We start from the raw sequence: 13,580 nt of genomic DNA on the forward strand, positions 1-13,580 counted from the left end.
TATCTATCTATCTGTTCTCTTCTGTGTATGAACTATTTCATCAATGGAGAAAAATTTTCAGATAGACAACAAAATGGAGCCAGATCATGGAATTCTCCCTCTCCTGCCTAAATGAATAATAACAACAAAAATAGTGAAGACCAGCAAAAATTCATCAATAAAAGATAGAAAGATGTAACTTCATGTCATAAACATGTAGTAGCCAGAAAAAAAAAAAAGAAACAGAAGATTTCTGGAAGGGTACTTAAGTCTGCTTCTCACCCTGTACTGAATCCTTACTGGGAAAAGAAAATGAGTGAACAAATTCCTGGTATTTCCTATCACTCTTGTGAAGGAGACCAGTGCCTTGGATATCAATTATGAAATTATCTACATCTCCAGCAGAATTCTCACCTTTTATACTCCTTAAATACATAGGCTTCAGAGGATCAGATAATATGTTAGTACTCCACATCTCAAATTATATCCAAGAGGGGAGGAACACACACTCACATACGTGTACACACATGCACACACACAGTAGGAAGGAACTCAAGGAGAATTCAACTAAGTTCAGGTCAGAGATGACCCTGTTAAATGTGAGTGTGATACATAACATGTAAAAAACGGATAAAGAACTCAGTTTCAAATTTTAAAAACAGTCAAAGAAAAAAGTCACCATGAGGAATTCATGCTATAATAGAAATTGAATTCAGGCTGGGTGCGGTGGCTTCCTATAACTCAAGCACTTTGGGAGGCTGAGGCAGGAGAATCGCTTGAGGCCAGGAGTTCGAGACCAGCCTGAGCAAGAGCAAGACTCTGTCTCTACAAAAAATAGAAAAATTTGCTGGGTATGGTGGCATGTGTCTGTAGTCTCAGATGCTTGGGAGGCTGAGGCAGGAGGATCGCTTGAGCCCAAGAGTTTGAGGTTGCTGTGAGCTATGATGAGGCTACCATCTAGCTCAGGAAACAGAGTGAGACCCTGTCTCAAAAAAAAAACAAAAAAAAAAAGAAATTGAATTCAATAAAATCAGGACTCAAAAACAAAAACAATAAAATGACTGAAAAAGATTGTAGAGCTAAAGAAACAAATTGAGACCTAACATAGTATATTTCTGTTGGTAATAAAATGAAAAACAATAAAGAACTGTCTGTACATAGTTAAAAACTGAATTACTGACATGGAATAAAAGTGAGAGATACTCAGTAAAAATGAAAAGCATAAAGAGATTTAAAAGATAATAAATTTGTAAAAAAAGATAACCTAACATTGGTATTTCTGAAGTAGAAGACCTAACATATAGGAATTACTTAAAAGAAACAAGAAGAAACAGAACTGCAAATTCCATTGTTAACAAAATTAAGAAGTACCTGATATTTCATATCACTAAAAAGGAAGAAAAGTTGGCATAAACAATAAAGATCAGAGAGAGGTTTGGTAAACTGAAGAGAGGATGTTTGTGGTTGCAGATTTAAAAAATACAAAGCCAGTAGAGCACAATTCCCTAAATTAAGTGGTACATCTTGAAGTACAAAACCAGAATTTCATTAGCAACATGAGAACAGGATCACAGGCTAATGGTGAATTCTTTGGACTCCACTAGACATAATGTGTTGAGAAAATAGAAAAACAGTATTGAGTGAAGAATCTCACAGACAAGCTATATTTGTGCCTCCAAACTTTGATGAAGAAGAGGAATGAATGACAGATTCACTATTATGAGCAGTGTTGCATTGCCAATCTCAGTAGGCTGGGAAGAAGCAAAGGCTAAAAAAACATATTTTTATCTGGACCCTACCTGGTCTTTGATGTCAAAACTTTCTTATGAAAGTTCAAGAAAGTGGTTCAAGAAAAATAGTACTGATTTATCAAAAAAGAACAGGTACAGAATTTACACAAAGATATTATCTGAAAAGAAGGAAAGGAATATGAAAAATAAATAGTGGACAAAAAAATAATACTTAACAGAAAACAGGAATTGAAAATCCTGACCAAGCATCACCATGAGAGAAAACACAATAAAGCCCTCATCTCTGTAAAACAAGCGTGTAAATAGAGATTCAAGTGCTCAGAGACAATACAATGTGATATCAGTAACAAGGTGTAAGAAAAGGTAACGCTACCACCAAAATGAAGGACAAAATGGAAGCAATACAAAGTGTTGACAATATAGTAAGAGACTTAGAAGACAAAATTGAGAAAAGCTAATAAATGTATGGAAATAAGAGATAGGTAAGAGAAAGGAAAGAGATGGAAGAAAGGCACAGAGAATTCAATGTTATACATAATTTTAGATGCAGTGTACTGATTTTCTTATCTTTTAAAACATCATTTAGAACTGTCTGAAATTGATTTGTGGAATTATCCAGATTGAGATTATTATACTTAGTGTTGGTTGCAAACATGAAAGAACACAGGGAATATAGATAGTATCCCTGAGCCTATTCTTAAAACTAATTGGTGACAAAATCTAGCCAAATGAAAAATTATGGGAAACCTTGTGGTAAAAGGATTAGTGTTGTGCTGAATTCCAGAAAAGTGAAGTTTATATAAGTCCTCTGTAAAAGAAAGTTTTCCCAAATCATTTTTGGATATCCATTAAATGTAAAGACAACATTCCAAACAAATAATACAAGGAATATAGCACCTTTGTGCCAACTCCCTTTCAAAAAGCACTTACAAAATCCAACCAATCTAGAGATGAATCAAAATAAATCCCTGTGAAAGTCTCTAGCCTTTTAATATATTTCATGATTCCCTCCCACCCCTCCAACCTCAGGGAGATCTTTTAGGAATTGGATTCTAGAAACTTAGAGATTATCTATTGTGGGACCATATTTAAAGTTCAGCAATTTGTTTTGCATCATTTATTTTCTAATCTATTAAATTGATATTAATGTAATACTTTTAAAAATGCAAATGTCATGTTATGATTCTATTTCTATAAAATTATTTCTGTTTTTATATTTGAAATATGTACATATTGAATATGTTTAAAATGATATTTATCACTGAGGTTTTTGATGGCTATTTCTGGATAGTAGAATGTTGGGATTTAAAATGATTTATGTCTAGGCTCTTTTCTTTGTATTGTTTTTACTATTGCTTGATTTTTAAGTAATGATCACATATTATTTTATAAAATTAGTGAGTCATTTTAAAAATAGAAAGCTTTTCTGACTACCACACACAAAAAAGTCTGACACTGGTCCTGATAGTCCCCCCCCCCAAAAGGGAGTGAATTTAGGTTCTGAATGAGGAAAAAGCACAAAGCCTAGATTAATATCAAGCCTTGAGGACATTTATTTCTGTTAATTGAATTCTTAATTTTATTTTTTTGCTTAGGTCATGCATATTCGGAAACTACTTAGGAAAATGGATCGTCCAAATGGTCTTTATCCAAATTATTTGAATCCAAGAACAGGGCGCTGGGGTCAGTGTAAGTATTTCTAGTATCACTGATGCTTTGTTAAATGGTTATTTAACTGAAAATTCCATGCTTGATGGAGTGGACAGTATACTGAAATCCTCGGTTAGTGTCTGACCTTTTGATCTACTGGTGCTGTTACCTTTGACACATTTCTAATCTCTGTAGCTTTAGTTTTCCTACTTGTATTAATAAAATGGAAACATCCCTGTTCCCAAGAGTGTTTTATTTCATGTATTTAAGTACTTTGCTAAAATACAGCGTGTCAGTTTGAAAGGTTATACTTTAAACTCTCAGTAAAAAATATCTTCATGTAAATAAGAGCACTGCTTAGGAGGGGTATTTATAGGAGTATGAAAGCAGATGAATATAGGAAATGACTAGAAGGCGGGCAGTTGCTCATGGACAAGATATGTCTAGTCATTCATTTTAGAAGAAGGTATCGCAGCGTCCATTATTTATTTACCAGGCTCTATGCGAAGTTCTTGGATTAGGCTGGAAATGGGGAAGGAACACGTAGGGTTTGGCCTGAATTCAGGGAGCAAACAGGCTAGCAAGGTAGGCAGATACACTTAAAAGTACTTGGAATAAAATGTGATAAATGTTGTACATAGTAGGAGAAAGTACCAATTGTTAGATGAAACTGTGGTGGAAGTGATTCCCTCTGCCTGAGGTGAAAGTGTTGTCTTTTTTGTGGAAGGAGTAATTTTTCTTATTAGAGCTTTAAAATTTATCTTTGAATGAATTAATTTTTAAAAATAATAATAAATGTTCATAAGGAAATGTGGAACTTACAGGATTTTAGTAATTATGGGTTTATAAATGCTATTCTCTTCTAAAAGTAGGAAAACTAGAATAAATAATAGAAGTTGCAGTTTTGTTCCTAATAAAACAGATTGGGTTATTTTTGAGACTAATGAAATCATAATGAATTAGTAAATAAGAGGCAAAAGTAACAGTCGTTTAATTTTATGTACCGAAAACCCTGCTGTATCTGCCAGTGAGAAAATATGTTGGTGTGAGTACAAAGAGTAGGAAAAATGTTTGCCACAAATTGTCGTTTATACTCCTTTCCAGGAAATTATCCTCTATTTTATGAAAGGAAAGTAGATTGGTTAATATAGTGGTGTCTTTCATGGATCTGGAATATGATCTCAATCTTTTGGTTCTTCTTACTGTTCCTCTTTCCTGAAATTCTTTATGTGTAGCTCATTTTTCTCTTTATTTTGAAGAAAATCTAAGATCTAATGCCTAGACTGACTGCAAATGATATATTCTGAAAAAACAAAATCTGGAGAGCTGCATTTCTAAAATAAAAATGCAGTTTTCTTATTCCAGATAAGGGTAACTAGATTGGATGTCTATTTAGTAATTTGAGTACACAAATACCCCTTGGATTCGTATTAAGATTTGGGAATGTTATGATAATAATGATATATAATAATGATAATCATAAAGATTTGGAAATGTTATAATAATGATATAATATTATAATACATTAAAGTTATGTTCAGTTTCTGCCTTATGTTATATGCCAGTATATGGTATAACTATTTAAATGTAAAAGAAGAAGTTATAAAAGTACTAAAAAATTGTTGAATATATAATCAGGAAAGCCTTTTCTAAGTATGTCACTTAAAGCAGAAACCATAAAGAAAAAGGTATCAGTTAATATTATATATAAATGTTAACCTCCTCCATTTCATAGCAATTAAAATGCAAGCTACAAATGTAGGAAACATATTACAGAGTTTTCATATCCTTTTATATCAAGACCTCTATAAGATCATAAGAAAAAATGGTCACCCAGTGGAAAAATGGGCTAAGTAAAGTTAGTTCATGAAAAAACAAAACAAAAATGGGGAAAAAAAACAAATGGATGTTCATGTTTATCCCTAAAAGTGCTATTAATGAAGATAACTTCATTATCTTGGAGATAGTATAATGTGACATCTCTTTCTACATAGACCAGGGGTAGGGAACCTTTTCATGTTGGAAGGCCGCATTCATTTAGCTGTAATCAAATAAGGCCACATTCAAGAAACTTCAAATAGATATACTTAAAAATGCATAATATTTTGTAAAAATCTAAATACTGTGTACTTCATAGTTTTCAAAAAATGAAAATTATTTGTCAGTTTTAAAGTTAACTAACCTTTTAATGATTTTGTTGTATCTGGTTTTTGTTGGAAACATTTGAATGTTTGGTTGCAGCATGGAGGTCCACAATTTAAGCTGATCCTTTAAATGGGTATGGGTCATTTGTGACCTTAAGAGCATCTTGATTTGGGTTAGGTAGGAGAATATAGAGTTGCAGCAATAAGTGGTTGAAAAGCAAGAAAGTATTTTTTCGGGCATGTTGTCAAAGGTGTGGGTATTCTGCGTTTTCTGTATTTCAAGTGGATCTTTCTTAGCATCAGGCTTTAAAATATCATTACTGAGAACTCAGTTCCTAGTTCTTTGGATGCCTTGGTGATACCAACTAGGTGAGGCTGAAATGCTAATTGAGTGTGATATCATAGATTCTGAAAGTCAGTGAATCTTTCGTTGTATTCTCCAATTAATAGGTCTATAACAGCTGCATATTCTTCACATGATTTCTATATATCATCCTAATCAGTGACCTCTGCTAACTGGGGAAGATGTTCATCTGAAATTTCCTTTTGAAGAATAATTGTTCTGAAAAAAGATAGCATTTTTTGAAATGCTTGTATTTTTTGCCATGTATCATATATAATCTTAGTTTTACCTTGCAAAGAAATATTCAAGTTGTTTTGGTTTGACATGATATCATATGGAAATGCTGTATCCGTATAGAAATCTTCTTTCAATAATTCACATTGCTGATTCTGCTCTTCATAAAATTTAACTGTCTTAGAGATAAAATTTTATCCAACACCTATCTCTGCAATAGCCAACACACTTTAGATTGATAATGCAAATCCACACTGAATATCTCATCTTTCAACTTTAGCATGTTGCAAAACCGATGATGCCATTGCATTTGCAAGAATATAGTTAACACTACTTACAACTTATTGCACAGTGTCACTTAAAATATTAATAGTAGCTTTAGCACAGAGACTTTGCTGATGCAAGATACAATGAAAAGAAAGGAGACATCTGGATCTGCCAATATTCTTTTTAATCTGGGCAATGAATCTTTTGTGTTTTCCTGTCATAGAAGGTACACCACCTGTACATATGCTCACTAAATTTACCAAATTCAGTCCAACTTCACAACATTTATCTTGAAAGTTGTTAAAGATACCTATTCCCTGTGTTGTTTGTAAGAGTGCCCAAAGCGATTAATTTTTCATATCAAAGAAAATCTTCCATTATGACTCAAATGAAGTATAAAACCTACACGAGTCAGTAGTATCAGTGGATTCATCCAAAGTGATTAAACAATATGTATTTTCCATTTGCATGAACAACTTATTGCATGTAGTTGTTCTGTTAAGTTGAAGCTAATTCATGCTGCCAATCAGTTATGATGATTTTTGAAAAAGGCATTCGTTTGTGCTTGGAAACATTATCAGGGTCTAAGCATCCTACAACTTCAACACATTCTTTCACAATTTCTACATCACTGAATGGCTTCTTCCTTTTCCCTGAATATATAAGCTATTAATACTTTATAAGTTGCTTCGATGGCATTATTTCCAGGTCTTATTGCTGCTTGAAAGAATTGTCATTGCTTTGGCTTTTCATCTTTTAATTTCTGTGGTTCACCTTCTAAATTAAAATATTTGTGGTCCTTGTGAGTGTTATAATGCTGATGATGGTGGCCCCTGTCTGTAATCCTAGCACTCTGGGAGGCCGAAGTGGGAGGATTGCTCAAGGTCAGGAGTTCGAGACCAGCCTGAGCAAGAGTGAGACCCCATCTCTACTAAAAATAGAAATAAATTAATTGGCTAACTAAAAATATATAGAAAAAATTAGCCAGGTATGGTGGCGCATGCCTGTAGTCCCAGCTACTTGGGAGGCTGAGACAGAAGGAGTGCTTGAGCCCAGGAGTTTGAGGTTGCTGTGAGCTAGGCTGATGCCATGGCACTCTAGCCTGTGCAACAGAGTGAGACACTGTCTCAAAAAAAAAAAAAAAAAGTAGTGATGAACATCAAATTTCTTTAATGTTGATATTGCAGTATCACAAAGCATACTTGACCCCCAAGTCCCTATTATAAGATGTTTAAATACTGCACTGTCCAATGTGGCAGGGACTAGCCACAAGTAGCTATTTAAATTTAAATTAATTGAAAGTAAATAAAATTTAAAATGTAATTTCATAGTCATACCAGCAACATTTCAAGTGTTTAATAATCACATGTGGCTACTATACTGGACAATACAGATAACGAACACTTTCTTCATCACAGAAAGTTCTGTTGGACAGGACTGCTTTAGAATGTTTCTAAATTATCTCTATTACAAATAACTATAAAGTTACTGTAAATAAATTTTAATATATAGATCTGAAAATTTCCTTGAAATAAATTGCTGGAAATGAGTTGCTAGTTCAAAGAGCATACAAATATTCATACTCTTTGACATACTGGGTACAGGGAAATTGTCGATTTCCTTTGTCAATTTAGATGTACCCCTGAAGCAAGCACATTTTTGTCAACATAACAGTCAAAGAATAGCGTCTCAGTTTAAAAATTGCATTGATTTCATCATGTGTATGGGGAAGTGGGAAAGAGAGAGACAAAGTTTCTGGTGACCAGTCTATGGAGATACTAGAAACATATTAGTCTTTGTAAATACTAGTTTAGTAGAAGCAGTCTGTTCTAAGGATGGGGAACTTACAGCCTTAAGGCTATATGTGGCCTTCTATGTCCTTAAGTGTAGCCTTTTGACTGAATCTAAATCTCACAGAACAAATCTTTTTCTTTTTATTAATACATTTTTGTTCATGGCTGAGGGACATGATATGGTATACTATACAGCCATTAAAAGTTACGTTATAGGCCGAGCGCGGTGGCTCACGCCTGTAATCCTAGCACTCTGGGAGGCTGAGGCGGGTGGATTGCTCAAGGTCAGGTGTTCGAAACCAGCCTGAGCAAGAGCGAGACCCTGTCTCTACTATAAATAGAAAGAAATTAATTGGCCAACTAATATATATACAAAAAATTAGCCGGGCATGGTGGCGCATGCCTATAGTCTCAGCTACTTGGGAGGCTGAGGCAGTAGGATCGCTTGAGCCCAGGAGATTGAGGTTGCTGTGAGCTAGGCTGACGCCATGGCACTCACTCTAGCCTGGGCAACAAAGTGAGACTCTGTCTCAAAAAAAAAAAAAAGTTACATTATAGAATACTTGACATAGATAAATGACATATCTAGAAAGATATTTAGAAAGAGAGAGGAAGTAAACACTGTAACAATAGAAACCAAAGTGCTATCTGTGATTTTTTTTCTGAACACTTTTATTTTTTTTCTGTTTATTACCTTTATTATCCAAATTTGGTAATGAATTTTTGTTTTGAAGTTAGATCACAATTTTTTAAAAATAAATAAGAGGATGCCTTCTTCCACACTAAAATCTTAGGATACTGAAAAAATATATCACAATTTTTTAATTGCCAGCCTTGGAATGACCAGCAGTATACCACTGATGACAATAATTGAAAAGATAACTCTCTTCAAATGGTATTGAGAAAACTGGATAGCCCCATGAAAAAGAATGAGTTAGACACTTACACTATATCATTTATAAAAATTAACCTAAAGACTTTAAGAGCCAAAACTATAAAACTCTTAAAAGAATATATAGGAGGAAATCTTCATGACTTCAGATTTGGCAATAGAGTTTTCAGTATGAGACCAAAGGCACAAGTAACAATAGAAAAAAAAAATAGGTAAGTTCGATTTGATTAAAATTTAGAACTTTCATATATCAAAGGATCAGATTGAAAAGGTAATCCCCAGAAAGAGAGAAAATATTTGCAAATAACATATCTGATAAGAGAATATATCCAGAATATATACAGAACTCCTACAACTCAACAAGGCCTTGAATAGTCATTTCTCCAAAGAAGATGTGAAAATTGAAATTAAGTACATGAAAAAGATGCTCAACATCATTAGTCATTAGGGAAATGCAAATCAAGACCACAGTGAAATACCATCTCACAGCTACCAGGATGGCTACAATCAAGAAGGATGAAAAATAAGCCTTGGCAAGGATGTGGAGAGATTGGAACACTGTACATTGCTGATGAAAATGTAAAATGGCACAGCTACTGTGAAAAACCATTTGATGGTTCCTCAAAAGGTTAAACATAGAATTACTGTATGACCCATACATTCAACTCCTGTATACCCAAAAGATTTGAAAACAGGGACTCAAACATATACTTGTATGCCAGTGTTCACAGCAATATTATTCATAATAGCCTGAAGGTAGAAACAACCCAAGTGTCTCTTAGATGAATGAGTAAACAAAATGTGATGTAAACATACAATGGAATATTATTTAGCCATAAAATGAAATGAAGTTCTGATACATTAGATGAACATTGAAAACATTATGCTAAGTGAACAAAGCCAGTTACAAAATGACAAATATTGTATGGTTCCACTTATATCAAATATCTACCGTGTTTCCCCCAAAATAAGACAGGGTCTTATATTTATTATTCCTCAAGAAGACACCCTATGGCTTATTTTCAGGGGATATGTTATTTTTTTTAAGTATGGTACAACAATCTGCATTTATTCAAATATAGTTAAGTCATCTTCTTCTGAAACATCATTCCAAACCCTGAATTCCATCCTGAATTTCTTGTGACTCTGTTTCCTTTAGAACCATTGGCCCCAATCTCTCATGTTGAGCAATGGAGCTATCATGGGGCAGATGAGAAGGGCTGCTGGTGATCTTTACCGCTCTTCCAGGAAATGCATTGATTATGCAGATACGCTAAGCTGTAGCCACGCCCATCACTAGATCTTATTTTGGGGTAGGGGCTTATATTGCTCAAATGCTTAGAAATACTGCTAGGGCTTATTTTATGGGTAGGTCTTATTTTCGGGGAAACACGGTAGAGTTTTCAAATTCGTAAAAGACAGAGTAGATTAGAGGTTACCAGGGGCTTGAGTGAGGGGAATGGAGAGAAGAATGGAGGCTTACTGTTACAAAGTTTCTGTTTACAGTGATAAAGTTTGGAAATAGATAGTGGTAACGTTTATACAGCACTGTGAATGTCATAAATGCCACTGAATGGTACAGTTACAAAATAGTTAAAATGACAATTTTTATGTTTATTTTTGCACAAAAAATTACAACCAAAAAAAGATAACTCGTTTATTTTTCCTGTTTTTCCCCACAAAATAAATTCAAATTACTTTATAATATATTCACTCTCAGTTATTAACTTTGAAAATGTTATAGAGAGAGCTATTCACTGGTTATTTTGGCAGAAAGTCTTGAAAATCCTAGTGAGCTGCCCTGGTATCTCTTTAGCAGCTGCAATTGTTACTAAATTGTTTAATTTGTTCCTTTTAATGTTTTTTGTATATTTTATATAAGCTTCTGAAAAATATATCAAATTCCGTTATCTTTGAGCAGTTTACATCTGTAATATCTATAAATAGTATACAAAACAAACATTTAATTGAATTGAAATTGAACAATTCTGCTTTGGCTATTATAATTAGAGTAATGATATTGTCTGTGACATGCACATAGCAATCACAGAGAATACTGATAATTACTTTCAGGAAAAGTACTTGGCAACGGATATAAAAAATGTAGTAAAGTAACCTAGATTTTTAGTATTTTTTTAACTTTACTTTTTTACTAGTTTTTAAAGGATTTAACCTATGACATTTAATGATTAAAGTAAAGAAGATATAGGAAATGAGTCATTACTGATTCAAAAAATTTTATACTACTAAATTTAAAATTGTGGGAAAAATGAGAATGATATATACCCTTTGGAGTTAGAAGACTAATTCTGGCTTTCCTGCTTAATAATTTAGATAGTTTAGTTCTTTATGCCTCTGTTTTTTCATTTAATAGGATGATGATGTGGGTCATATTTATGAGATAATGTATTTGAAAATGCCTCTTATTAGCTTCTATTCTAGAGTTTCCTATAAGAACACTTCAAAAAATACCTTCTGTTAGAGACCTGCCATTAACTGCAGGACACGCTGGGATAGATCATACAAATCATTGATATTTAGGAGTGCTTTATGATGCATTATCAATTCTGAATATCAAAAGGACCTTGGAGTGTTGTGGTTCATCAGATTTAACATGTAGGCAGGCATGAGTCAGTGGTTCAAGTAAGAAAGTCAAACTACTGGCTAATAATTCCCTAATTACCATGGATCTCAGGCTTTCACTATGTATCCATGTATTAAGCACATAATCTTCCACTGGACCAACTGCCTAAAAGCTGGAAATTAGGCAGTAGTGGGACTGAGTCCTATAACCTCAGTAATCTCTGACTAAGTCTGGAAACCCTAGCAATAATTTCCAGATAAAAAAATATTTTCCCTAAATCATGATGACAAAGAGTTTTACCTTTTCCTGCTTTTTTTTCTTTTATTTCATTTCCTTTAATTCTATCTTTTTAAATCATTTCTTTCCTACTCATTTGTTAATTCTTTCATTAAATCTACAGTATAAACAGAAATAGATGCATGAGGCTGAAATGCAAAATAGAACAAATCCCCTTATGTTATTTTAATGACTCTTACTTATGTATGTGTTATGCTGAGGCTTCTTGTATTGTGTTATGCTAGAACCTTCATTCCAGGTTGAAGATAAGTGATAAAAGTGAGCATCCTAGTATTGTTCCTGATCTCAGGGAGAAAGTATTCAGTCTTTGAGGTTGAGGGAGTTTGTTTTTCTGGTTTACTGAAAGTTTTTATTAGGAATGGATGTCAAATTTTGTCCAATGCTTTTACTGTATCTATTTTTTTATTAGTTTGATAATATAGTGAATTACATTGATTGATTTTAGAACGTTAAACCTGTCCTACATTCCAAGGTAAATCACACTTGATTATGATGTGTTATTCTTTTAAAAATATTTTGTTGGATTTGATTATGTTAAATGAGAGATGTTGTTCTATAACTTTCATTTTTATGTCTGGTTTTGGTATCATTATAATGATGCTCTCCTAGAGTTAATTGTGAAGTATTCCCTTATCTGTAATTTTTTGGTAAGAGTTTATACAGAGTTGGTACTGTTTCTTCCTTAAATGTTTGGTAGAATTTACCAATGTAATAATCATCTGGGCCTGAAGGTTTCTTTTAGAAAGGTTTTTAATTGTAGTTTCAATTTCTTTGACAGGTAAAAGGGTTGTTCAGGTTATCTATTTATTCTTGAGTAAGTTTTAACAATTTCTGCTTTTCAGAGGATTTGTCCATTTCGTCTCATTGTCCTAATTTATTGTCATAAAGTTGTTCATAATATTCTCTTATTGTCTTTTTAATATCTATAGACTCATTTCAATGATTTTTGCCCTAATCTTTATTATTTGCTTTCTTTTTCTTTGGGTTTAATTTGCTCTTCCTTTTCTAGTTTCTTAAGGTTGAAGCTAAGGTTCTTGATGTGAGAACATTTTTTTTCTCATAGATTTTCATGCTATTGATTTCTCACTTAGTACTGCTTTAGTGGCACCCCACAAATTGTAATATATTGTGTTTTCATTTTCTTGTGAGTTTGTAATTATCATCAAATTTGGAAAAATTTTGGCCATTATTTCTCCATATGATTTTTCCCTCTCCTTCAGAGACTCTACTTAGCTCATTGGTGGTTATTTTTTCCTTTTAGTTTTTAAAGTAGTTTCTATTGCAGTGCCTTCAAATTCACTAATCTTTTCTTATGCATTGTCCAATCTGCTATTAATCATATCCAATATATGTTTTTTATCTCTGAAATAATTTTTATCTTTAGAAGTTCAATTTGGCTCTTTTTTATATCTTCCTTATCTCCACTTAACTTCTGGAACATATGTAATACAATAGTGACTATTTTAGTGTTCTTCTCTGGAAATTCTACCATCGGTGTCAGTTTCGATCACTTTTGACTGAATCCTTATTCTCCTCATTGTTCATTGTGTTTCTTGCCTCTTTGCATGCCTGTTAATCCTTGACTAGATATTACACATTGTGAATTTTACCTTGCTAGGTGCGGATATTTTTGTATTCCTATACAT

General features: G+C 33.1%; 1 protein-coding gene across 2 annotated transcripts in view; it reads left to right on the forward strand.

The window, feature by feature from the left end:
• MAN1A2 (mannosidase alpha class 1A member 2) overlaps positions 1-13,580 on the forward strand; it is a 163,468-nt gene that overhangs the window by 91,548 nt on the left and 58,340 nt on the right. For both annotated transcript variants that reach the window (XM_020284491.2, XM_076000012.1), the window contains exon 8: positions 3,326-3,419. In XM_020284491.2, coding sequence (XP_020140080.2) covers positions 3,326-3,419 — 94 coding nt within the window. The remainder of the gene's footprint in view (positions 1-3,325; positions 3,420-13,580) is intronic.

This window comes from Microcebus murinus, chromosome 2 (assembly GCF_040939455.1).
Source record: "Microcebus murinus isolate Inina chromosome 2, M.murinus_Inina_mat1.0, whole genome shotgun sequence".
NCBI lineage: Eukaryota > Metazoa > Chordata > Mammalia > Primates > Cheirogaleidae > Microcebus > Microcebus murinus.